Source organism: Amblyraja radiata, chromosome 29, assembly GCF_010909765.2.
Source record: "Amblyraja radiata isolate CabotCenter1 chromosome 29, sAmbRad1.1.pri, whole genome shotgun sequence".
NCBI classification, from domain to species: Eukaryota; Metazoa; Chordata; class Chondrichthyes; order Rajiformes; family Rajidae; genus Amblyraja; species Amblyraja radiata.
In genome coordinates, this window is record NC_045984.1 from 28,397,137 (window position 1) to 28,409,907 (window position 12,771).

Sequence of the window (12,771 nt, forward strand, 5' to 3'; positions counted from 1 at the left end):
AATCTGATCTTATCGGCTGTTGGAGGCCAGCCGGGTTCGTTGCATTTTCACAATTTTCCATCGTTAGAAAATGCGTCTGAAGGAAAGATTCTATATTGAAGGATGTATAAAATTACACTTGAGAAACCAAATGCAACATTTGGACTTTGGTATCGATAAAGATATTGGTAAATCAAGATGTGTATGAAGGAGCTGCAGATGCTGAAGAATGGTCTCGGCCCGAAACGTCAGCCCTTCCTTCGTTCCAGAGGTGCAGAGAGATGATGTAGGGAGATGAGAGATGATGTTATCTCTCCACATCAGCGTCTATATCTCTCGTTTCCCTCTCCCCCTCCCCGACGCTCAGTCTGAAGAAGGGTCTCGACCCGAAACATCACCTGTTCCTTTTCTCCAGAGACGATGCCTGACTCCAGCTATTTGAGTCTAAAATACTGCAGTTGCTGGAAATCTTAAATAAAGCAGAAATTAGCAGGTCCCTCTCTCTCTGTCCCTCCCCCTTCCTCGATCTCCCAGCGAACAATGATCTGTTCTACATTTTCCTTCAACCTCATCTCTTTTGATGTCTCCTTTTCACACCTTAACCTTCCTTATCTCGGTGTCTTCCTCTTCCCTGACTCTCAGTCTGAAGAAGGGGTGGGAGATTGAAACCTCCGCCCTGTTTTGACGAATGCAATCAACCTGGTGTGCACAATCAAATAAGATCAAATAGAACAAGTCCTACAACTTTAGTGTTCAAAAGGGAACTGCAGATGCTGGAATATCGAAGGTACACAAAATTGCTGGAGGAACTCAGCGGGTGCAGCAGCATCTATGGAGCGATGGAAATAGGCCTATTTCCATCGCTCCATAGATGCTGCTGCACCCGCTGAGTTCCTCCAGCAATTTTGTGTACCTCCTACAACTTTAGGCTGTGCACGCCTTAGGCAAGAAGAAGAAGAAGAAGTCTGGAGAAGGGTCTCGACCCAAAACGTCACCCATTCCTTCTATCCAGAGGTTCTTGCTGCCTGTTTCAGGTTGAAGATCCTTCAATGAGGTGGTGGGATGACATGGCCTCACAGCAACAAGGACCCTTCTCCAGACCTGTTTGTTTACCTGCTCTTTAACGTGGAGTCAGTCACACTCTGCCTCGAGTCCCTGCTTCCGTTATCTCGGCTGAATCTCCTTCTTGCTACAACTTTCTATCCTTTTGCAGCCTTGGCTCCTCACTAAACGCCCCGTCACATTGACTCAACTCACTGATCAATGAATGTGACCACCTTTCCCCATCGCAAAACATAATATCTTTGTGGTGTTAAGTCCTTGCTTGGTCATTTCCCAATTGCAACCTCATAGCTCCCCTATAATGGCGGCCATGGTGGCACAGCGGTAGAGTTGCTTGCAGCGCCGGAGACCCGGGTTCGATCCCCATCGCAGGTGCCGTCTGTACAGAGTTTGTAAGGGCAAGATTATTAAGGGCTTAGACACGCTAGAGGCAGGAAACATGTTCCCGATGTTTGGGGGAGTCCAGAACCAGGGGCCACAGTTAGGAATGAGGAGTAAGCCATTTAGAACGGAGACGAGGAAACACTTTTTCTCACAGAGAGTGGCGAGTCTGTGGAATTCTCTGCCTCAGAGGGCGGTGGAGGCAGGTTCTCTGGATGCTTTCAAGAGAGAGCTAGATAGGGCTCTTAAAAATAGCGGAGTCAGGGGATATGGGGAGAAGGCAGGAATGGGGTACTGAATGGGGATGATCAGCCATGATCACACTGAATGGCGGAGCTGGCTCGAAGGGCCGAATGGCCTACTCCTGCACCTATTGTCTATTGTACGTTCTCCCCGTGACCTGCGTGGGCTTTCTCCTAGATCTTCAGTTTCCTCCCACACCCCAAAGACGTACAGGTTTGTAGGTTAATGGTCTTGGTCTGCATACTTGATGTAAGTGTAAATTATCCCTAGTGCCTGTAGGATAGTGTTGAGGTGTGGGGATCGCTGGCTGGTGCGGTCTCGGTGGGCCGAAGGGCCTGTATCCGCGCTGTATCTCTAAACTAAACCAAAGATATAACCCGGCATTTGCTCAGCGTGAAATGGCAGACAATTCGTCTGCATTTGTAATGAGTTTCATTTCTTCATTTCCGCAGGAGATTTGTTATGCTAAGGAGCCAATAAGGACCAGATGGAGCAAGTGGCTACCTTGTGTGCCATGGGAAATTCCTGCCCAGGCAAGCAGTACTGTTTCGATAACATCAAAATGATTTTGCATTTATACGATATATGTTGCCCTTACACAACCTCAGGATGTCCCAAGACGTTGCGTAATGAACTCAGCTCTTCTGAAATGTTGTCACCAACGTGGGAAACGCAGACACAAGGAACCGCAGGAACTTGTTTAACCAAAAAAAAAAGACACAAAGTGCTGGAGTAACCACAAGGCTGTAAGTGATAGGAGCAGAAATAGGCCGTTCGTCCCATCAGGTCTACTCTGCCATTCAATCATGGCTGATCTATCTACCTTTCCCCTTCAACTCCATTCTTTCTTTCCCATTCAACTCCATTCTCCTGCCTTCTCCCCATAACCACTGACACCTGCACTAATCGGGGATCTATCTATTTGTTTAAGAAGGAACTGCAGATGCTGGAAAATCGAAGGTAGACAAAAGTGCTGGAGGAACTCAGCGGGTGCAGCAGCATCTATGGAGCGAAGGAAATAGGCAAGGTTTCGGGGCGAAACGTTGCCTATTTCCTTCGGGTTTCGACCCGAAACGTTGCCTATTTCCTTTGGGTTTTGGCCCGAATCGTTGCCTATTTCCTTTGGGTTTCGGCCCAAAACGTTGCCCATTTCCTTAGCTCCATAGATGCTGCTGCGCCCGCTGAGTTTCTCCAGCACTTTTGTCTACCAAGGATCTATCTATCTCTGCCTTAAAAATATCCATTGACTTGGCCTCCACAGCCTTCTGTGGTATAGGTAATTCAGTGGGTCAGGCAGCATCTCTGGAGCCAGGTGTCGTTTCAGGGCTGGGACCCTTCCTCAGTAGGAGGTGCATCGGTCAACAGATGCACGGGAGTTTCACAAAGCCACCAAGAAATAATCATTAATCATGAGGCAGGTTTGTTTCACAACGCTGACTGAGGGATAAATGGTGAGCCTGGGTCATGCAGTGTTCAACTGAAACGTCAACTGCTTCCCTTTCCATGGCCTGCACAGTGTTTCCAGCAGTTTCGATTTTTGTTTCAGAATTCCCCCCCCTCCCCCCACTAAAGTTTTTTAAAGTTTCCGTAATTTGTGGGCAATTCCAACAGAAATTTATGCAGCGAGAAATCAGAAGCTAAACATGTTTTTTCTTTAATTCTCTGCCTTTGCAGTAAAAATTAAGACCGACACAAAATACTGGGCCTGTCCCACTTACGTGACTTTTTCGGCAACTGCCGCAACCGTCACAGGTCGTTGCAGGTTGCCGGAAATTGTCAACACGTTGAAAATCCAGCGGCGACCAGAACAAGGTACTTGCGGTGCTGGCTCGAAGGGCCGAATGGCCTACTCCTGCACCTATTGTCTATTGTCTAAGGTACGACTCTTTGGGCGACTACTCACGGCCATACAGGCTTCACCCCGCGACATGTCGCCTGTATGGTCGTGAGTCGTCTCCTCAGGCGCCCAAAGAGTCGTAGCGTCTTTCTGGTCGCCGCTGAATTTTCAACAAGTTGACAATTTTCGCCGACCTGCAACGACCCATGACGGGTGCCACGGAAAAGTCGCGTAAGTTGGACAGGCCCGTAACTCAGCGGGACAGGCAGCATCTCTGGAGAGAAGGAATGGGTGACGTTTCGGGTCGAGACCTCAGTCTGAAGAAGGGTTTCGACTCGAAACGTCACCCATTCCTTCTCTCCAGAGATGCTTCCTGAGATGCTCCAGCATTTTGGGTCGATCTTTGGTGTAAACCAGTGTCTGCAGGCCCTTCCCACACAATAAAAATGCTTCATGTCCCTCTATTTCTCCCCCCTGCGCACTCCTGAAGGGGTGAGCCCTTGTTGGGTTTCAGATTCCATCGGCATGGATTGTCCTCTTCTCCAATGTCACCCCAATGCGGGCAGCAATGCAGAGGGGGAAGGGCTACAAGACACGGAACGCTGCTTTCAGCTGCACCTTGAAGGCAGGTTTGTGCAGAACAACATCTTTGACATCCAGTCCGATGGTTTTGCACAGAGTGTACTCGTTATTCTGCAGTGGTAGGTGTTCCCCGAGCAGTTGGCGTGGCTCATCACCACAGGCTCAAACAAGCAGCAAGACCTCGTCAGGTTGGTGTTGCGTGGGAAGGAACTGCAGATGCTTAGAATATTCTTTATTCTTAGAATAAAGGGGAGGTCATTTAAGACTGAGGTGAGAAAAAAAAACGTTTTCACCAAGAGAGTTGTGAATTTATGGAATTCCCTGCCACAGAGGGCAGTGGAGGCCAAGTCACTGGATGGATTTAAGAGAGAGTTAGATAGAGCTCTAAAGGCTAGAGGAATCAAGGGATATGGGGAGAAGGCAGGCACGGGTTATTGATAGGGGACGATCAGCCGTGATCACAATGAATGGCGGTGCTGGCTCGAAGGGCCGAATGGCCTCTTCCTGCACCTATTTTCTATGTTTCTATGTCTACGTTGATTTAAAGCGAAGATAAGACACAAAAAACTGGAGTAACTCAGCGGTGAAGGCAGCATCTCTGGAGAAAAGGAACGGGTGACATTTCGGGTCGAGACCCTTCCTCAGACAGTCTCGACCCGAAACGTCACCTATTCCTTCGCTCCATAGATGCTGCCTCACCCGCTGAGTTTCTCCAGCATTTTTGTTTACCTTCGATTTTTTAGCTGGGTCATTCAGCTCACATTTCCTCCCCACCTCAAAACCGATCAGAGCTCTTGTCACTGCTGGGATCTTCGTGTTATTTCCTGCACTTAAAAATTGTACCAAGACGTGTTGCATCAAGTTGCGAAAGGGGAAGTTGGGCAAACATATTAATTTCAGAATCACATCCTCACCAAATGATACAAGCCCACAAAGAGGAAGAAACTAAATCACTGATCATCTCCAGAGAGAGTTTGAGAAGAAAATAAGTCTCCTTATTTTCTTATAGGGGGGTCTTATAGAAACTTACAAAATTCTTAAGGGGTTGGACAGGCTAGATGCAGGAAGATTGTTCCCGATGTTGGGGAAGTCCAGAACAAGGGGTCACAGTTTAAGGATTAGGGGGGAAATCTTTTAGGACCGAGATGAGAAAACATTTTTCACACAGAGAGTGGTGAATCTGTGGAATTCTCTGCCACAGAAGGTAGTTGAGGCCACAGTTCATTGGCTATATTTAAGAGGGAGTTAGATGTGGCCCTTGTGGCTAAAGGGATCAGGGGGTATGGAGAGAAGGCAGGTACAGGATACTGAGTTGGATGATCAGCCATGATCATATTGAATGGCGGTGCAGGCTCGAAGGGCCGAATGGCCTACTCCTGCACCTCTTTTCTATGTTTCAATGTTTCTAAGTCATAATCAAGTCTTGTAGCACAATTTATTTTTTAGACTTTATTTGAGAGCTTGATCTAGAGGTTACATACAGTGTGTACAAAAAATACTTCACCAGGATGGTAACAAGATCAAGATCAAGGATGTAATCATCAGGAAAATCTAAAGAAACGGAGACTCTTCTCCAGAACAGACAAGGCTGAGAAGTGAAGTGTGGGAAGGAACTGTGGATGCTGGTTGAAACTGAAGATAGACACAGAAAGCTGGGGTAACTCAGCGGGTCAGGCAGCATCTCTGGAGAGAAGTGATAGGTGATGTTTCGGACTTCTTCTGAAGAAGGGTCTCGACCCGAAAAACGTCACCTGTTCCTTTTCTCCAGAGATGCTGCCAGACCTGCTGAGTTACTCTAGCTATGCGTGTCTATCTTAGGCTGAGGGGTGAGCTGATCGTTGGTGGATAAGGCAGAAGGGCACCCTTGCCAGGGTTAGTGGCCAGGGGATTGACAGAGAATGCTGGGGCAACTCGGTGGGCCAGGCAGCATCTCTGGAGAAGATGGCCAACGGATATTGGTGGGCTTGGAACTTTACTCCACTCTTGCATTTACAGGTAAATACAACAAAAGTAAAGATAGCCTGGTCTACATTAAACCCACCCTAGACATTGCATCCAAGTCAGTCATCTAATTCCCTTGGAAACAAAGTCTGGGGAAGGAAAGTCCTTCCAAGGAATTGTTTGCAGCAAGAGCCATGTCTGAAATAGGACAAGCTCCAGCCTAGCACAGTTTTCAATAGACAATAGGTGCAGGAGTAGGCCATTCGGCCCTTCGAGCCAGCACCGCCATTCAATGTGATCATGGCTGATCATCCACAATCATCCCTGCTCATCCCTGCTCCAATTCTTTACCCCTCTTCCCAAATCAACCACATCTTACTGTGTAGGAAGCAACTGCAGATGCTGGTTTATATTGAAGATAGACACAAAATGCTGGAGTAACTCAGCGGGACCGGCAGCATCTACTTGGCTAATAAAGATGTTTCGGGTCGAGATTCTTCTTCAGTTTGAAGAAGGGTCTCGACCCGAAACGTCACCCATTGGTTCTCTCCAGAGATGCTGCCGGTCCTGCTGAGTTACTCCTGCATTTAGTGTCTATCTCCAATCGTCTTGGCCCCGCTCTGGGAGTAGGAGTGGGGGAGGATTCGGATCCGCAACGGCCGTGAGCCCCAGGCCGAGCTCGGCGATCGCTTGCCTGCTTCTGCTGCCGTTGGAGGTGAGATGTTGCGCCGCGCCAGTGTGTCCCACTTGGCCGTCAGTTACGCGACAGGCTGGTGGTGCGCGAAGATTTCGTACAGAACAAAATCCTGGCGCGCTGCTCGATACTGCGCGCTACTCCACACTCCTCCACGCCACGCCATGCGCCTGTCCCGCGCTACCCACACGCTACCAGATCGCGCAAATAATGGCGCGCAAATGATGGCCAAGTGGGACAGGCCCTTCACTCTCAGTTTTAAGAAGATTTTCTTGACGTACATCTTCCTAAACTGAGAGTAAAGACACTGTGTGGACCCAGACCCTTACGACTCGCCCTTCAGCCCTGCTTGGCCAACAACCCAACAAAGGTCCCTCCCACTGCCTGGTGCCGACCCACATCCCTCCCCACCCCCAACCCCGCCCTTGAAGCTCCTCCTCCCACCCTGCGGCTCACACTGTTGTGTTCAAGAAGGAACTGCAGATGCTGGAAGATCGAAGGTACACAAAATTGCTGGAGAAACTCAGCGAGTGCAGCAGCATCTATGGAGCGAAGGAAATAGGCAACGTTTCAGGCCGAAACCCTTCTTCAGACTGATGGGGGGTGGGGGGGAGAAGGAAGGAAAAGGGGAGGAGGAGGAGGAGCCCGAGGGCGGGCGGATGGGAGGGTGGGAGGAGACAGCTAGAGGGTTAAGCAAGGGGAGGAGACAGCAAGGGCTAGCAAAAGCCTATTTCCTTCGCTCCATAGATGCTGCTGCACTCGCTGAGTTTCTCCAGCAATTTTGTGTACCTGCGGCTCACACTGTTTGCACGATAGACACATCCTGTCACCTGATGCTCAATGATTCACCACTACAGGGCCTGCCTGTCCCCATGGTAAGTTTGAAGAGAAGAATGGTTCATTCGTGTGAGAGGAAGAACTAAGTTTCAGGTGGTGACCGGGTACTTTCCCAGACAGTTGGAGAAGTCCCAGGCAAATGTTGGCAGGAGATTCAGACAAAACTCACTGCACATCCAATATATTTTATAACAGAAGCCATGTCAGGGAGAAATAAGAAACTGATTATTTTTTTTTCCTAGCACCAAGTTGTTTAATTTTTTTTTAATATTATAAGCAGTGTGCAAAAATGTAAACGGCATATGACCTAATACAGTTATTGCTGTATTTCATTTTAATTTTTAGCTAAAGAAGAGAGAAAAAGCAAGAGAGAGAGAAAAGTGGAACGTGCAAGAATAGAACCCCTAGGCTACCATGTTTTTAAGAAGGAACTGCAGATGCTGGAAAATCGAAGGTACACAAAAATGCTGGAGAAACTCAGCGGGTGCAGCAGCATCTATGGAGCGAAGGAAATAGGCAACGTTTCGGCCCGAAACCCTTCGGGTTTCAACCCGAAACGTTGCCTATTTCCTTTGGGTTTCGGCCCGAAACGTTGCCTATTTCCTTTGGGTTTCGGCCCGAAATGTTGCCTATTTCCTTCGCTCCATAGATGCTGCTGCACCAGCTGAGTTTCTCCAGCATTTTTGTGCACCCTAGACTACCAAATTGGTGTAGCACAAGAAGTTGCTGCGAGTCATGAAACACTGTCTGTCATTTTGAGCTCAGCAAGAATATAGATGTGTTTCTGTGTATTTCAGCTCTATGACGCCACACACTTGGACACCTACATGGATAGGAGCAACCCAGCGGTATGGATATTGATTTCTCTAACTTCAAGTAGCCCCTCTCTCTCCTTCCCTCCCCCACCCAAGTGGTTGTACTAGGTTGATAGTCATCTTGTTGAGTCTCATTGTCTGCAGCGAGTTTTCACCCCGCCCCCAGCCAACAATGGCCTGGTTCCTTTATAATCATCACTTTTTTGCATATCTTTCATTCATTTGTTCTGTATCTGCCTTATATCACCATCGATATCTCTCATTTTCCTTTACCCCGTCTCTCAGTCTGAGGAAGGGCCTCGACCTGAAACATGGCCTATTCCCTCTCTCCAGAGATGCTGTCTGACCTGCTGAGTTACTCCAGCTTTTTGTGTCTGTATCGCGGATAGGAAAAGGTTTGGAGGAAAAATGGACCAGTGGGACCGGCAACGGTTAGGCAAGGGCGGCACGGTGGTGCGGCGGTAGAGTTACTGCCTCACGGCCGCCAGAGACCCGGGTTCGATCCTGACCACGTGTGCTGCCTGTACTGAGTTTGTATGTTCTCCTCGTGGTCGCGCGGGTTTTCCCACGGTACGAGTTCATTCCAAGAGTTCTCCCGAGTTTGGCCCTGATTCGAATTCGGAGATTTACGGTATTGGCCGCTCGTCGGTACTCGGGGCTCTCGTGGACATTTTTCATCATGTTGAAAAATCTTCACGAGTCTTCCCGTGCTTACCTGCCGTTAGCGAGTCTTCCCGAGTGCCTGCCGTTAGCGCTAAGAGACGTCCCCGAGCTCCGACGTACCCGCTACGTTCATTCTCCGTGCTTACCACGAGTTTGATTTTTTTTAAACTCGGGAGAGCTCTTGGAATGAACTCGTACAGTGGGACAGGGCAATTAGTCGCACAATACTTTCAACATCCTGCCTATTCAAGACAATGATCTGCACATTCGTCGCTGTGGGTCTTTCAGCAGCAAATCTCGCCAGGGTCATTTCAAATGCCCTTTAAAATAAATAAACAGTGTTCGCACCGAAAACCACTTGTAGTGCATTTCCTCCTGCGATGCCTCTGCTTTAGGGACAGAGTTTCCTGCATTAGTAAAAACCTCTCCTCATCACTCTGACCTCAGGAAGTAACCCTGATGAAGTCCCACAATACAACCAGTATTCCTGAGACACAAGAATGCCGGAGCAACTCAGCGGGACAGGCAGCGTCTCCGGAGAGAAGGAATGTGTGACATTTCGGGCCACAGTTTAAGAATAAGGGGTAAGCCATTTAGAACGGAGATGAGAAAACACTTTTTCTCACAGAGAGTTGCGAGTCTGTGGAATTCTCTGCCTCAGAGGGCGGTGGAGGCCGGTTCTCTGGATGCTTTCAAGAGAGAGCTAGATAGGGCTCTTAAAGATATGGAGAGAAGGCAGGAACGGGGTACTGATTGGGGATGATCAGCCATGATCACATTGAATGGCGATGCTGGCTCGAAGGGCCGAATGGCCTACTCCTGCACCTATTGTCTATTGAGACCCTTCTTCAGACCGTGAGTCAGGGGAGAGCGAGACTAGAAGTGTGAAAAGATACGGAACAAATCAGAGCCGGGACCAACAGCCACAAGAGCCCACACTGGTCTATTGTTGGCTGTAGTGGAGGTGATAACGAGGGGATACGAACAGTGACACTAGCAGGATGACTAGGGTGGTGGACGGACAGAGAGAGAGAGAGAGAGAGAGAGAGAGAGAGAGGGAATGCAAGGGTAAATCAGCTGAACAAGAGACAAAGTGCTGGAGTAACTTAGCCGGTCTGGCAGATTCTGGAGAACATAGCTAGGTGGTGGAAACGTCTGAAGAAGGGTCTCGAACCGAAACATCGCCCATTCCTTTTCTCCAGAGATGCGAGCTGACCCGCTGAGTTACTCCAGCATTTTGCGTCTAGCTTCAGTGTAAACCAGCACCTGCAGTTCCTTCCAGCACTCCTTAGGGACTGGGGCAAGGAAGGGGCACATACTGCAGTGCGGGGTATGGAATGACAAAGGAACTTGCCCAGGCTTCATAGAAACAGTGCACACAAGAGGCATCTTCCACGAGTGCCTCACCACGGAGATGTCAATAAGGGAATGGGAGGCCTCCATCACCAACAGCACCTTGGGAAAAGCTGCACTAATCACAGACCAGACCGACCTCCCTTGAAGTCTGAAGAACCGTCTCGATCCGAAACGTCACCCATTCCTTCTCTCCAGAGATGCTGCCTGATCCCACTGAGTTACTCCAGCATTTTGTGTCTATTTCCCTTCCAGTGACTCCATCTATACCTCACGCTGCCTCGGCAAGGCCAGCAGCGTAATCGAGGCCGAACGGCTCCCTGGCCACTCCTCCTTCTCCCCTCAACTATCAGGCAAAAGGTACAGAAGTGTGAAAACGCACACCTCCAGATTCAGGGACAGTTTCTTCCCAGCTGTTGAACCATCATGCAACTGAACCATCCCACCACAACCAGAGAGACAGTGCTGAACTACTATCTGCCTCATTGGTGACCCTCGGACTACCTTGATCGGACTTTGCTGGCATTACCTTGCACTAAACCTTTTCACCAATCTATAAAATGTAAATGGCTCGGCTGCAATCAGGTTTTGACTTTCCGCTGACTGGTTAGCACGCAACAAAGGCTTTCCACTCACTGTACCTCGGTACACGTGACAATAAACTAAACTGAGCTGAAAGTGAAACTCACAAATGGATGGTTCACCACTTTGCAAGTTTACTGCTCATCTTGGACTTCTACATTGCAACAAAGAGCAACAAGATGTCACACGTGGCCTGTGGCAGCAGAGACACTACACAAGGATCCACAAAGCTGTCTTGTTCAGTCTCATTGTCTGTAACTCATTTTCACTTTGCACACAGCTCAGTCTGACTGAAGAAGGGTCTCGACCAGAAACGTCACCCATTCCTTCGCTCCATAGATGCTGCCTCGCCCGCTGAGTTTCTCCAGCATTTCTGTCTACCTTCAATTTTTCCAGCATCTGCAATTCACATAAACACAGCTGACAATGACCAGTTTCCTTTATATCATTGTCACTTTTTTTTTGGGCATATCTTTCCATTAATTTGTTCTAAATCTCTCTTCATCACCGACTGTATCTCTCATTCCTTCTCTCCAGAGATGCTGCCTGCCTGACGCGCTGAGTTACTCCAGCATTTTGTGTCCATCCTAAAATGTGAACATATGTTCATTCACCGCCCACGACATGTGGAGGAAGGATTCACAACTGCTACTGTGTTAGAGCGGGATACTGCACGCTGAGCCAGGAATTAAGTGCAGGCATTGAGACTGTGATGCAGAACAGAGGCCAACTTCATCTGATCCGGAGACAGACACAAAAAAAGCTGGAGTAACTCCGCGGGACAGGCAGGCAGCATCTCCGGAGAGAAGGAATGGGTGACTTTTCGGGTGAAGATCCTTCTTCAGACACATCTGATCCAGCCTTGCCGCTAGGGTACAAGACCAACGCCCTAACCTGGTGAGGAGTTGTCAGGTAAACAGCCACTTGTACAAGTCAGCTGAAATCCTGCTGAGAGCCACGTACAAAGTTACCAGCAGCGAGAACACAAAAGCAACCCGCAAAAACTCATGAATTGAAAGTTAAACTCACCTTGTTTTTCACTTCTGCTGTCAGCCCGTACGAGGGCCCGCTGTTAAACTGCTTGCTGGAGTGTGACATGTTGCTGTTTGAAAACTCTTGTAACTCTTCACTCGAACTGCGCGCAGTTTCCTTCCAGGAGAAATGCGAATGGGGATGAAATGTCAACGCTCTTTTGATGGGCTAGTTGCTCCGCCCGCTTGGTAGCTCCTGCCTATATATGGAGAGAAAGTTGACAAATTCCAGTCTGGGCCACAAGGCTCTCGTCCACCCCCTCCACCCACCAAAAGACGAATCTTTGTGCCCCGGCGCTGAGAAAGAAGCAGGAAACTGACGTCAAGCGGCGGCAACACCTTTTGCTGAAAGCAACATCCACACAGACACAGCTCCTGGTGGACGGGCCGAGTGGCGGTACCGCCGAGCGCCCTCTCTCCCTGAAGAGTCCTGTGTGTTTTAATTGCCATGTGTCCCAGAGAGAACAACGAAATTCTTGCTTGCAGCATCACAACGGAATACGTCAACACAGGACTCTGTAAATAATATAACAAACGAGAAAAAAAAATCAGTGTATGTATTCTCTATCTTCGGTGTAAACCAGCATCTGCAGTTCCTTCCTATAGATATATATATACATACATATATCTGCATACACATATACACACACACACACACATATATATACACACACATACACACATATACACACACACATACACATATATACACACACACATATACACACACACATACACACACACACATATATATACACACACATATACTAT

The 12,771-nt window shown here is 48.5% G+C and overlaps 1 protein-coding gene across 1 annotated transcript in view; it reads right to left on the reverse strand.

Annotated features, from left to right (window-relative positions):
* Positions 1 to 12,242, reverse strand: part of cnn2 (calponin 2) — a 38,277-nt gene extending 26,035 nt beyond the window's left edge. The window contains exon 1 of the mRNA XM_033047044.1: positions 11,999 to 12,242. Coding sequence (XP_032902935.1) covers positions 11,999 to 12,067 — 69 coding nt within the window. The 5' untranslated portion in view covers positions 12,068 to 12,242. The remainder of the gene's footprint in view (positions 1 to 11,998) is intronic.
* Positions 12,243 to 12,771: the final 529 nt, after the last annotated feature.